Source organism: Erithacus rubecula (genome assembly GCF_903797595.1).
Source record: "Erithacus rubecula genome assembly, chromosome: 2".
NCBI lineage: Eukaryota > Metazoa > Chordata > Aves > Passeriformes > Muscicapidae > Erithacus > Erithacus rubecula.
In genome coordinates this window covers 77529912-77544926 of record NC_136685.1, presented here as the reverse complement: position 1 = coordinate 77544926, position 15015 = coordinate 77529912, and the positions used below count along the sequence as shown (strand labels likewise).

Genomic DNA, 15015 nt, shown 5'->3' with positions numbered 1-15015 from the left:
AATACACTGGAAAAGGAGTACAGAAAAACTCTCCTGAAATTATTTTGGCAGTAACTAACATAGTATTTCTAATGATGGCAAGTTAGTTCTTCACAGCTGTAAGTGTGAAGCTTTCAATAACTTAAAACCACTCACACAGAGAACTGAAGAGTCCATATTCTCATGTGCAGATTCCCACCCAAAAAAACCCCATATTAACTAAATCAATAGCACTATAGGTAAAAAGATAATCACAAATCTCATGCAGCAGACTTAAAGATGGCAAAAGTCAGAGAAAAAGGTTCTGATATGGTTTGATGAGCAGGAATATATTCCTACAACTCTAAAATTAAAACAAGAGTCAAGAACATTAACAAACACAAATGCATGTTGAGCACCTAAGCTTAATCAATGTTGTTACAGGTATAATAATTCCTGGAAATTATAAGACTTTGGCACTTATAATAAAAAAAAAAAGAAAACTATCAAAACTAAAAGGTTTTTGCAAAATAGTTTCCTGGGCCATGACTAAAAATAAATTTGTTAGTACTGGTCTTCAATTTACCATGAGACAGGGTAGCAAGGTACATTAGCTTTGAATTACACAAAGAACAATGATGGATTAAACATTCACTTGCATTTTTTTCCTGCCTCCAGGAAAAAAAGCTTCACAGCCTCCCAAACACAGGGAAACTGAACAAGTTCATCCAGAGTTAATTAGATTAGCAAGCCTAGCATCAGAAAGCAACCTTCACCTGTATGTCTTTAACAACTCTTAACCTGCTTATAACTTTATCCTAATATTTCTTTTGACTTTCTTGATACAAATCGATTTTTAATTTCCCTGATTCAAGAATTATTAAGTTAACCAGTGAATCCTGAGTAACCTACTGAAAGCATTCACTGAAGAATATCTTGTATTCCAAGGTCTTCTCAGAGAACACTGAGCCTGTAAGATCTGAAGAAGCAACGTGGAGATGAAATGCACTTTATCAGTCATATCATTAAGTATCTCCTTCAACTTTCACACAAATAAATTACCATAATTTAGTATTCAGACTTTACAAAGGCCTAGTGACACTTCTTAGCTCCTAGTTCTCTTCTGCCTATATCAAAATCCTTTTAGCAGTAAGATTTCATTTTAATTGGTACTAATATCTTTTATGTTGAAAAAAAAATTCTTTCAAAGCATTGAGTGGAATAAAAAGTTAGAAGAACAAGTGAAATATATCTAAATTTTGATAGGGTAAATAAAGGATTTTAAAGAGACTCGGACACTTTGCCTCTTGAGAGATATAGCTCTGCACTTTACACAGCCTCCTTACTATTTCTTAATTTTAAAACAAAACCAACTACACCAACAGTCTAAACAGACAACTGGTCTTTTGGTTAAAATTTTTTATGGGCACAGAAACTGGCCTACAACATCAAACTTGTATCTCTTCTTTACTCTAATGTTGATTTCACAAACCTCCAAAACCTAACACAGAAAGAAATCAATCTGACATATAAGAATTGTACACGTTTCTAATATATACAGATACTTCTTCTTGTACTATCCTAGACTTACAACTCCACAGTCATTCAGACCTGGTTTTACTCTTTGATCTCTGTAAATTCTAAACTGACCTGAGAAGGAAAGGGTAGAACAGCGCCTGAGAAGACAGGGGTGAGCAGCACATCCACCACCTGCATAAAGAGGACTCCTCTCCTCCCACATATACAGGTGTGTGACCTCTCCAGTGAACTAAAAGAAAGCAGCACACCTACTTTCAAAGCAGAATCTGTTCATAACAAAAAGGTGTCAAGATTGCAACTGCAGGAAAGATTGAAAATTTCAGTAAGCTAAAAATTCTTTTTCTGGTCCCTATCATCCCATGTTATGGTTAAAATACTGTCCCAAAGTGAAATTTTGCACAACATTAGGAAGACTGCTATTTCAGGAGGTATCATCTCTGCTCTATGTGTTGCCTTTTTCCCAATTTGGAAATGAAACTCAGTATAATTTTAGTAATGAGGCCTTATTTGAAGGCCTTCAGGGACAGTTATGGAAAGATGTCCACCAAAGCCCACCTTCACAGGGATGAGTACATTTTTACAGGTTTTAGAAAATCAGCATAATTTATAAAAACCACCAATTAGGAGGAGAAGTGGTGATTCAATTCCCCCAGGTCAAGTTCCTTCTCTGGAGTCCCCTCCTTGGCACTAGCTTTGTTTTGTCCATGAGAATGCATCGCCAAGAGTTGTTCTCATCCTTGGTTCCCAGGAGGAACCAAGATAGCACAGAGCCTTGTACACCCAGGGGCTTGGAGCTCTGGAATTTGCTTTGTCTTTATGCCTAGGGAAAGGCCAGGGAAAATTACTGGGAAAACCAGCCACTAAAACAATAGGCTATAGACCTACAAATGTGTGAAGAATACAGAGAACATATAAAAGGAAAAAAAAAGGTATAACCCAAAATGGCTTCACGGTTTCCTAAAATCTTCAATCCAGCATCCTTTCCCAAAAAGCTTATCAACAGCTTCACCAAAACATCCTCTAGAAAACTTCTTTCCAATAAAATTCTGTTTCAAGTTTACTAAACTGCCTTAGAAGTCTGCTTGTAACAGTTTATTCAGTGTCACTGGATTTTATCTTAGTGCAAGTTAATGACAGAGGTGGCATATGCCTCACTATTCTTATATATGTCAGGATCTGAGATAAGGAGATCTTAAAAATGGCTATCATTCTATCGAACACCAGAATCTCTTTTATTTCTCATTAATTAGAAAACAAATTTTCCAATTATTTCAAAATGTGCAAACAGACAGTTCTGACACAGTATGAGTAGCTGCAATTCTGTGTAACACACTAAGCCTATATTTGGCCTAAAAGGAATCATCTTGGGCCTGATTCCCATCAGTAGAGTCACCCACAGGTTTACAGTCAACGTGGTAGGTACAGAGTTTATTCAATTTCTTAAAGTGGTTCACATTGTTCTGTCTGCTGGCATTTAAAGGACCCTAAATGCATACAAAAAATTTAATTCTTTATCCCGCATCCATTAAATGTCTCAAAGGACTCCAGGCCACCTCCTCACACATGTAAGTAAAAGTTGAAGAATAAAAAGCAAGGACTGATTTTATCTCAAGGTTATGGAAACATCATTAAACCATAAAACCACGCTGTCAAAAATTTATCTTGACATTAGAAAATATCTCTGCGGAGTTAAAGCCTTACCACATAATTAGCTACAGATAATTCTATTTAATTCTGAGGATCAGAATTTTAAAACAGTCACAACCTTGATAAATGGCACGTTAAATAAACTGTAGCTTGCAAAAAGTGATCAGATAACAAAAATGAGAAAATTCAACACCAGCTCAAAAGCAAATTGTCTAGAAAGGACAGGGCAACACTGTCAGAAAGAAAGGTGCATAACCCTTCTAAAACACCTCCCCATCCAGTACAGCTGGTATTTTCCACAGATCTCATGCAAACTAAAAATACATTGGGGTGAAATTCTGCCCATGAAAAGAAATCACAAAATTTTCTTTGATTTTCAATGGGCAGTTTCTACAAATGCACACTCAGGGGGATTCCCTGCGTATTAAGCATCACAAGCAAGTGAATAAAACTATAATTAATTTTCACAAAGACAAGAGCAGTGGACAGCAGAGAAGGAGGGCTGTTTAAAAGAGCTTCCAAGAAGCTCTTTTGACCTAAATCAGGTTGGACATTTTCCAAGAACCATCTGGAATTTAGTCACCTCACCACAGGATAATTTTTCTCTTTTGTCTGGCAGTCTGTTTATTTTCCTTCTTGAGGATCCAGCATCAAACAGAATAAAAAATGACCTTTGACTGGATCTTTTTGTGGCATGCAATGAAAGAACTGATCCAAAAAAGTTCAGTGTTCGAATAAGCACCTACTGAACTTGAAAGGAATGTTGGAAGTAGTTGGGAAAACAAGATTACATCTTGAAGTTATGTATCTGTAGTATTTCTTTATTCTATGACCACAAAGGGAAGTCATCACAGCTGGTCCTCTTTAGAGTTATACTACAGAGAAGAAACTGAAAAAGTCTTATCAGAGACTTTACAGTTCCAGTCTTAAATTTTACCTGCTGAGAATCAGCATCCCTATTCAGCTTAAAAAAAAAAACAAACAAACCAACCAATAATTTGCATGGTCATCCAGCTTATCTTCCAAAGAACATTCCATGGGAGTGGCAGAATACATCTGCTGCTACCTCCCTAGGGATGGGGGAATACTAAATTAATATTTTAATACAACATCACACTCATAACAAACTTGTTTGACAACCAAATTGGGAAAGCTGCAAAATGCCACATAGAAAATTAGAGAGTGACAATGAGCTTGAATGTTGTGCTTGACTGAACTGTGAACAAGATACTAACTTTACTCATGTAAAGCACATGGCTGTTGACTACTCTTTTCTACCAACCACTCACCTGTCCAGTCAGATTTTCCTATTTCTTCTGCCAGTTCTTTTTAGTATTAATGATATCAAGTATGTGTACACATGACAGGTCTATGTCATTTGCTCTTCATTTTCCCAGAGCAGACTATCACACAGACTAAGCAAAACCAGCAAAGAAGGCAATGAGCCCTAGTTTAATAGACAAAAAAAACCCAAACCAAAACCAACAACTTAAAAACTCAATGCTTTGAACTACATTTGATAGGGTGGGGAAAAATTCACAGTCAACATACGGAATAAATCGTGTTAGAAATATCGTTGTGATCCCAAAGCTACAGTGGGGCAAATGTCATTAACAGGAGCATTCCCAGTTCTCCAATTAACAAAATATAGAGCTGGGAAGTCTTGGCTTTCACTCTGGCCTTGATGGCCACTTACATCACCTTGGTAAAATACACGGGAGGGGAAAGGAGGTGCACATATGTGCACATGCTCATGCACGTGTGTACATAAAAAATTAAAAACCTTCTTTAAAAACTTTCTGCATTTCCATCAACAGTGTTCCAATGTGTTTAGTAAACATCACACTTTCTGTAAAGCCACATGGCTATTTCCCATCTTAAGCGTACCATTACGTAGAAGGCAACAACATTTGGAAAGAATTTCTTACAAGCTGCAACTGAGTTCAAATTAAGTAGGCAGTGATCATCTTCTGATAACCAGTTTTATCTTCAGCTGCACAAATTCTCTACACCAGATAACACAACGTGCATGTTTCATGTGAAATGCTTCTGACAAAGTTCAGGCCAAACCAGCATGCCAACACAAGACAATAAAATAGTTTGAGTGGAGACGAGGGAGTACTTAAGGGGTTTTATCTATGCACCCTTTCGACTGGGTCTACTTTAGACTGTGTGATTTGTCAGGTAAAATTGCAATTTTACATCATAGCAGTCTAATCAACAATGAAAAAAAAATCCAGAAAAACAGCACATTTGATTATATTGCTTCTACTCCTGTCCACAGATAAAAAAAATTAAAAAAATTTAAAAAATTAAAAAAAAAGAAGAAGGTTCTCTAACTATGCAACATATTTCTCTTAAATGTTAAAAAAAAATTTATAGCATTTTTAATTTAATTTCCCTCAAAGAGACTCTTTCTTTTATTTATATCAGAAGAAAAAAATTGTTACACTTTAGCTTACTTCATAAGGATACACTTACTAAAACAACCAAAACATAAATAAGATAAATCTTATGGCAGAATTTATCAATCAATTAGAAATTTTAAAAAAATTAAATGGAGTTAAAACTATAAGTACTCTTCATATAAAATATTTCTGCTAGCATTGTTTGAATTTAGTTTCCTGAATTAAATGTAAGAAAATATCTACACCAAAAACCAACAATATTTATTCAGTAACACAATAAACATTTTATATACTGTGGAATCTAATTTTAAAATACTTTATATGCCATCTTTCAGAATAAGTAATCCATGGGTCTCTGGAAAAAGCAACTTGTAGGATACATTACTATCATAAACATCAGCATATACCTCTAAATGACAAAATGGGATGGGAGTACATCTGCAAATACATTTCACTTGGCAGAAAAATTCTAAGCTGAAAAATGATGTTATATGCTCCTTATTACTGAAAAAATTACTCAGGTTGATTGACTCAATTATATTTGAACTTTCTTGCTTTTCTTCTCACTCAACAACTTTAACAAGATAATTTTTAAAAAGGAAAAGAAAAAATATCCTCTGGCTACTGCTTTAATTTTGAAGTCCTGCAATTATATTAAAGTTATACTTCTACTGACTGAATAAAAAGAAATAGTTTGAATTCACTTTGTCATATATCACATTCTGAATGCATCTACTGAACTCCCACTCAGAAATAAATCGTGAACACAAGGAAAAGATAATTTATGAGTTGTCAAGCAACCAGATTTTAACACTTACTTTTGTGAAGATCTGAAAAAAGTCAATTGCAGGTGGCAATTGAGACTCATCCTGGATCTCAGTTTTCAAATACAGTTGCAAAGTCTGTGCAAGGTGCCTGAGGCCATCTTTCATTTCTTCACTTAACCGTTCAGTGTCTTATGGGGAAAGGGAAAAAAAAAAGTAGACCAGGTCATAAACAGAACATTTCACCAACATTTTGAAAACATCCAATGGCAGCCATACAGTCTAGACATTTCCAGTCCAGGAATTAATCTTGAGAGAGGGCAATTTTGACAAGAGGGCAGACATTTCTCATTTTTTGTGACAGTTACCTATCAACACACAGTAGAGTTTATCAGGTTGCTACTGCCAATTCATACGACACGACAGCATGGTAAAGATCAAAAGCCAATAGATAAAGCAGATGTGCAAGCAGATGTAAAACATTACAGACAAAAATTAGGCATCTGGGTTTGTAACATTAACCACATTAGAAAAATGCTTGGAACTTTATGCAGTAGTACATTCTTTTCTACTGTATTCTCCATAGATGTATCAGAAACACTTTATGCTAGCAGATGAAACAGAAAAGTATTTATGAACAAAAGGAGTTTCATACAGAGCAACTGGTAAACAATGAATATGAAAGAATATGAAGTAAATATCACCTTATTATAAAGCACTACTATTACATGTTTACAGATAGAAATCCTGAAACAGAAAGAATCATAGTGACTAATTTTCTAATTAATCATTATGCATGCACCAGGTCTCTGATAACACCGAAAGTGAAACTTCTGCTGCCCTAGCAAGTTCATTGCCTACCTACCTTCTTCACACTTCTTTTTTCCTACCAGCTAGTACAAAATGGAGAATGTGAAGATGAACATATTCAAGCAGTCCATAACAAAAGGCAGAGATTTATGATGCACTATGAATCAATTTTATCTCTGCATAATGATGAATTGTTATTTTATTATAAACATCTATAGATGCTCACAGCACTACCCAAGTGCATCTAACAGTGTGGATGTTAGCAGGTGATTTTGCAAACATGAATGAATGTAAATGTTAGAAATCCAAACATATGTTTTTCACAATGTACAGAAAATCTCTGTTATAGAAAAGTGGGGTATCTATGAGGACTGTGTCTTCAAGAGAAGCAGCAAACTTTTAGATGACTGAAACAACAGATTCTTAAAAAATATAAAAGAAAAATTATAAATATATACTTTCCTTTTTTATATAATATTCCTTTGAAAACAAAAAATGCTTTCCCTTCAAAGGGAAAATTATTCAAGACAACACGTGAATTACTTACACTATCTATAATACATTGCAAAATTAATTACAACAAAGAGGGAAAGGCAAGCTTTGTTTCACTATTGGCAAATAAAACAACCCTAGACTAAAGAAGAGGAATCACGTAAGAAGCATGTTACAAATTGACAGTGTAGCTTAGGACAGATGTGAACATGAATACCAAAACCAACTGGAACTTCAGGGAGAACTGATAGAGATGGAAGCAGAATGCAATTAGCCACACTGGAATCTGTCCAGGACATCAGAGCTAATGATTCAGAAAAAGATCCCATGGGAACCTTAATAGAAAATGATCAAGACCTGGTTTTCCAAGAACATAAGAAAACAAGGCCAAAAGCAAAATGAAATTAAATTTGCGAATGTTTTCACTTTTTGTTTTTTAAAAAAAACTTTTCAATTGTTTAAGAAACCTGGTGTGGCAGAAAAAATTCTATAAAAAGCCCATGAAAAAGTTTCTAAATAAGGCATGGGGATTTAATTATGGAACCCTGATACTTATACAAGTAAAGTAGCAAAGTATCTGCCCCATAATACAGCACATAAACTATTTTCTGGATACTGAGTCTTGGTCAGTAAAAACAAAGATGATTTCTGAATTACTGTAACATACCAGAGAACTAAGGAAGTAAGGAATAGTCTTAAGATAAATGAGAACTAGCAAAAGTAATCATGCTCAGAGAGACCCCTCCTACTTAATCTGAGTTTCAGGGCATATAAAAGAATTTCAAGGAACTATGGAGATTGGAAAAGAACCTCATAAAGGGCTGGATGTCTCCATATGCTTTGTGGTATTTCATGTATTATATGTTTTAGCAGAAAATTATTCAATAAATGTATAAAACTTTATAGGCTACTATTCAGCTTGCATGTCTCCCACACTAAAAATCAATCAACAGTATAAAGTAATGTTGAAAAGTAATAGTGAAAAGCAAAATGAGACAGCATAGTGCCAATAACAATTTTCAAAAATAAAATATTTTTGAATTACAAGTGGGAGGAAAAAACACAAAAAAGATAAAAAGAGTATCAATGAGAATTCTGTCATATTTCTGATTAGTGTTGAAACATTACCTTCCATTACAAAGATGCTTCCTGAGAATATTTTTGTTTCAGATTATAGCCTGTATTCATAGTTCATGTGATTCTGTTCAAAGAAATCTTTTCTCCTATATACTTAGGCCTCTGATGAAAATGCAGTTCTAATAGTCCTATAGATTCCACTAAGTACACAAAGAAAGAAAAGCTTTGTCAACACTGTTCACAAATTGTGCAGCAAATGGGGAAATGGTTATGCAATAGCAGGAGCTTTTGGAGCATAGAGAGGCAGCAAAAAAATAATCACAGCTACTACAAGTTCTCACGCCAACTCAAAACACTTTTGGTTTATTTTAACTCCAAAACCATAGAGACCATCTATTCACTCTAACAAGGGAGCCAGGAAAACAACACAAATAAAGTCAGCCAAAACCTTTACATAAGATTATGCATAGGCCATTTGTACTGTGGTCTGAAGTAGCAACTTCAGTTAATGTGTTAATGTCCTAAACACTTGGTGCTGTGGAGTTAAGAAGATTCCACAGGAATTGTTATTAAGACTCAGAGTAAGTACAGCTGAAGCACTACACATGTATCTCTCATTTTTCTTCTCCTAAACTGACTAGCTATATACCACCTGTTTCTATATCAGTGAGAGGACAGTCATCCCATCTGTATCACAGGCCATATCATCATTTCCTTCAGAATGAGAATTTCAGCAGAAGCTTCTGGCCACTCTACAGACTTTTGTACCATTTATCCTTCACAGCTTAGGGCTGTTCAAGACCAAGCTTCTCTCCAGACAACTTAGCTATTCCCCTTGTCTCCAGTCAAGTCAAGGAAAGCTGAGATCATCTCCTGAAGTGTCCTGAGAAACCCCAGTTTGTATGGAACGATCAGCTGCAAAAAAAATCTTTGCCTACACTAGAGACAACTGCTGTACAAGTGATCAGTACCTAATTTTTAAAGGGAGGTTCTTCCATCCATCTCCTCCTGCACCACTCTGCAATCAGCCATTGGTACTATAAAGACTCCTTCCTTGGATCCCAGCAGTGTAATGAAGCATAAAAGTCCACACTCTACATCACTTCAACTTAGTTTGAAGCATCTGTTTTCCATAAACCTTTGTTACACAAATTGAGAATATCCATGGTAGAAAAACACTATGTTTTAAATAACTGAAATCTATCCAGTTTAATTTGCTGCCTTATTAAAGTCTTTTGCCCTTGCAGTTTGGGAGAAGGCAACAGTGTCAGGATGTTCAGAAGTAAAATTAATTCTATGTATTGCAATTTTTATGTTTATACAGGTTTTATTTCTAACTATATCAATTGATCAAGCTAGTTTGTAGCCAAAACTCTGAATAATACTAAAAAACATTGAGGTAATGAAAATATTCACATTATTCCCCAGAAAATCCCTCTAAACAAGATGCATAATTGTACCAAGAATGTATTTCTTCCTTTCAAAGTCTTCAAGATACCAAAAAACATGAAAAAAAGTTTCCATTTTTGCCCTGCTGAGAGATTGTAACGGGCATTTTTTCTACCCAAGCAGCTGAAACTTGTGAAGCCACAGAAGTAATAACTGCACAATTTCATTTTTCTCAATTGAAAGGTCATGTAGAAGAAAAATATACACATATCCCTTTTAAATTTAACTTTCCTATTTCTGAAGTCATTTTGAAGCTTCATGCAATAGCACATAAGTATTAAAAAAGTAAAACCTCAATGTAAAAATGTATGTACTATTGTATATGTATGTAGAAATATGGACAATGTATGTAGTAAGGCAAACATTGGGTAAATCAAAAAATGAGTCGGCAAGATGCTCATTGTAAAAAGCAAAAATAAAAATACTAGAGCAAAAATACAGGTGAAGGTTTTGCTTCAAGACAACAGACACATTTTTCCTTTCATCTTTGAAATAACTCTTCTTTTCCACAAAGTTTTTTATCTTTGATTCAGTTACTCTACAGAGCAAACCTTCAGAAGGCAAGCTGCAAGAAAATCAGATGGACCTTTTGCAAAGCAGACCTTGGAATTAACTTCCTGAAATCTGGCTGGCAATTACTTACTTGACTGAAGATCATAAAAAGTGTAGAGTCTCTCAGAAGGGCACATTGATTGTCTGAGCTGTAGAGGAAAAACAGATAATTAACACTTACATAGCATATTTTATCTTGAAAACACTCTACAAGACTGATTATTCTGTGTGATGGACGTGTAAGATAACGAAGTAAGGCCAACAGCATCAACGTAAATCCAGGGCCTTGCATAAACTATTCTAAAAAACTAAGTTTCTTTCTTGCTGTAAGACTTTCTACTAATTTCAATTTCTTTAAAACTTTGGCAGCTTACCTTTAGTAACTTACTTTAGCCCTTTAGAGCATAATTGAAATTAGTTTATGATGTTTGTAGTTTCAGAGTTCATGTGATTATAATTAATGCACAATAATGCTAGCTACATATTTGCCCTTTAAAAGCTATCATACACAAGGTCTTTGGATTAATGTATAAAATAAATGTGAAATCATGTTTTGTCACCTCAGACAACAATGAAGGCCTGCACTTTTATCCAACACAGACATCATCATAACAGGTTCAGCAAAAAAATTAGAAAATCCCTTTTGATCTGCAATCCCACACATTTATAAGCTGCTTAAACTCAGAGAAAATTTAGTCCATATAAAGTAATCAAACCATGGGAATGTCAAATACCCAGCACATCCAAGAGAGTTTAGAAAAATATTAATAAAGGTAATTGAGATTAAAAGAACCCAACTTGGAAGGCATGGCATTATGCCCTCTAAATTAAAGGCTAGCCACCAGTTCTTCTGTCCTTACCACTCATTCAAACAACACCAACTGAGGCTTCCATCAGGTTAAGAAAAAAGCATTAATAACTTCAGTAGTATTGAAGGGAAAACAGTGTCTCCCCATGTTTCCTTCCAGACAGGAATAAGCTTAGAATGCTACCACATAGCCATAGAAAAAGAAAGTCAATAAACATGGCCCTTGAGCTTAGTTATGTCCATTTTGGAATCTCTTGATCCCTTCAGCATTTCTGTAAATTAATCAGTAAACTTGTAATGCAATTTGCAATCTATTTTTTTTCAGCATTCCCAGTCACTTCAGCCTTGTAGCTCATAATTACATTAAACATTTAGAACAAGAGAGCATTTATCAGAATTTGCTGCACTGAATCAATTTAAAAGAACATCACTTACTAGTTTAAAAACAATCCTGCCAGCAAGTCTGACAGAGTCTGGAGGAAAATTGGGTTCCATGCTCTTAAGACACCTGCATTCCAGCTTGTGGTCCAGCCAAGCTTCTTTCTATCAGAATATTTTAAAAAGGAAGAAAAAGAAAATAAAGTCCATTTTATTTTACATAACCTGTATCCTACTTTTTTACATGCACACACATTTTACATGTATAGTTATTTACAGTTATTTATGCACACAAACAAGCTCAAAACAATGCACCCTGATTCTCATTTGTTGTGGCATGAAGCAGTGACAGTATGTAGCTGCTTACTTCCCAAGATTGAAGAGAGCTAGAAAGAATTCTACATAACACACACAAAACTCTAGGCAAGTGTTCACTCAGCAACCAAGAGTGCAGAAGCCTTCAGAGTCCATTCACTGCACGAAATGCAGCTGCTCTAACACAATGGCCAAGTTTTCAGGGCTGCAAAATCTGTGCCCAAATATCCCTGAGCTGATGAGGTATCAATGCCCACAGCTGGGACAACTGGTAGTGATATTTTGCACAGTTTGGAGCAGGAGTGGTCACTGATACCAAAACAGAACAAAGAACTAAAAATATTTTATTTTCAGATATTACCCAAACCTGAAATTTTTGTTTCATGGGCTGTTTTGATTAGAATGGCAGAGAAAGACTAACACTTCCATAGCAGGGAAGAGCCAGGATGACAAGATTAAGAAAACACTGAAATATGTATCTTCTCTTCTCTACCATTGATTGTTGCCCCAATATTAGTGCAGAAGAATGAGTCTTCAGCTAAAGAAACATGTTGAAAGAAAATCTCTGAACACTTTTTTTCCTGTCTTCTGTCTCCACCAGCAGAAAATTCTGTTTATAATGCACAAAACCTCCAAGTCCATTTATTAACATACTACATATTTACACATTTTATTTGCATATTCACAGTTTGTGTTTGAAGCCACACAGCTGTTTTAAATAGTTTTAAAAGCAAATTAAAAGAACTGGGCACAACAAAAATTTTCAACAATGATGAGTATTCAGAACCAAGGGGTTCTGAAGGTGACATTTTCTCACAAATATGCAGTAAGGGAAAAAAACATGAATCCAGAAAAACAGTTTCTGTTAGATGAATGCCACAGAGAAAATTATTGTCCAACGTTAAGTACATGTTCAGCAATTTAAAAAACATAGAAAATAGCAGAGCTATGTGTAAGTGCACATCAGACCTGGAGATGCTGACATGTGAGTTCTAAAGATTCTAAAGGCAATCACACAATTTTTCTTCAGTTGCATTTAAGTGAAGGAGTTGTTTCAAGTAACTAGATTTCAGCACCAGTAGCATTTAGCATGTTTAATTCAGGATTTTCTTCCCCTGTGGTGTACACATAATAAATAAATGGAACTTTTTATTTCTTTCTGATACATGAGAGATTTGTGATTTCATTTCTTTTACCCATAACTCTACAGGAGAAAAAAATGACACCAAGAAGGCATTAATCCAAATACTGTTAGTGTCACATGCTGTCTGACAAATAAAAGTTAAGTATTTAATGCTGAATAGAATTATCCTTGTCTAGAAAAAACAAGGTCATTCTTGTAAATGTCCAGACATCATTCTGTGTAATATAATTATCTTGGCATTTTTATCCAACTTAAACTAAAAATGTTCCTAGGAGTAAGCCTTTATCTGTCATATTCTTTCCACTACATAAATGTTGTACAGAATTTTAAACATGCTAGAAGTGACATCAAAATGATTAATAACTACCCTACCAATACAGCTCTAATAAGAGGAAATATGCTGTACTACACAGCATCATGTGCCATGTTTCTTTGAGAGCATTCCCATGTGATAAGAATAGTTCAAACACACACCTTCCATGAAACAGCACTTTGGCCAAAACTGATGCCAAAAGGAATCACTGATTCCTCTGCAGAAGGAACTAGAATAGGGATTGCCAGTCACTTATTCCCAAATGGTCAGGGAGGGGAAAGCTCCAAATGCACTAAATATAATGAAATTCAACAATATTTCTTCTTACTATCCATACAACATAGATGCAAATTACAGAGCAACATGAAAATAAGAATCTGTGATCCTGTAGAGACCTATTTTTAAAGTCAGCCTCTAACAATAGTTATTGGTTGGACTTATGTTAGTCTCACATTTGTCAGTGGGACAGTTTTCTTAATTTTACATATTCTGCTTTCAGTGAAGGTATTTATATGCTATATCCAGCATGAGTATAAACATTGTAGTGCAGGGACATGACCACCAGAGAAGGTCTTCAAATTTTGCAAAGATTTCTTTTACCCCTGTTGGAAATGAACACTAATAGAAGAAGGCAAAGAAAATGAACAGTACAGGGTGATACAAAACATTCCTCCTCAAGGTTTCACTACACTTAGGAACTTGAAAAGAATGTTCTTCTATCTATCTCCTCCCAAAGCATTGTCCCTCCCTCAATGTCAATGCATCCCAAGTGCAAATCCTCAGGCTCCACCCAAGTCAAGATGGCCAGCACCCACATGGCTGCAGAGATGGTGCAGCACAGAGCTCTGCCAGGGGTAGATTGAGAGTCTGCCCACTGGACCAGCACCACACCAGCTCCAACACCCCCTTGCACAACCCAGGCCCAGGATTCCTCCTGCTGGCTCAGGTCACAGGCAAAGACCCCTCACAAATGCCTGCAGTGTCTTGCATATTTTCAGCTGAGTGATTTTGCCAATGCACATCCATCCTTTCACAGACATATGCTATTGCTGTCTCCCCTTGGAGCTTGAATCTGCAAAAGATCCTAAAGCAATGCTGATGAAACAAAGGTTTTCTTTTGTCTTCTATGCAAGATCAAAAAACTTGAACACTTCCTGTAGATTAATGTGTTAATAAAAAGCTGTTAAAGACTAGAGCTGCTTAATCAAAAAAAAAAAAAAAGAAAAAAAGAAAATCAAAGAAGGATATTTTTCCATTGGAAGGTTTTGATCTGTTAAAAGGAAATAATCTGTAATTTCCAAGGGATTGCTTCAATTTTTACATAATGTCTTTTTTTGAATTATGACATTTATTAAATTATT

General features: G+C 35.3%; 1 protein-coding gene across 1 annotated transcript in view; it reads right to left on the bottom strand.

Annotated features, from left to right (window-relative positions):
• Positions 1 to 15015, bottom strand: part of SMYD3 (SET and MYND domain containing 3) — a 369857-nt gene that overhangs the window by 306202 nt on the left and 48640 nt on the right. Inside the window, exons 4-6 of the mRNA XM_079327644.1 lie at positions 11940 to 12047; positions 10788 to 10845; positions 6371 to 6507 (exon numbers count right to left, since the gene is read on the bottom strand). Of these exons, the coding sequence (XP_079183770.1) occupies positions 6371 to 6507; positions 10788 to 10845; positions 11940 to 12047 (303 nt within the window). The remainder of the gene's footprint in view (positions 1 to 6370; positions 6508 to 10787; positions 10846 to 11939; positions 12048 to 15015) is intronic.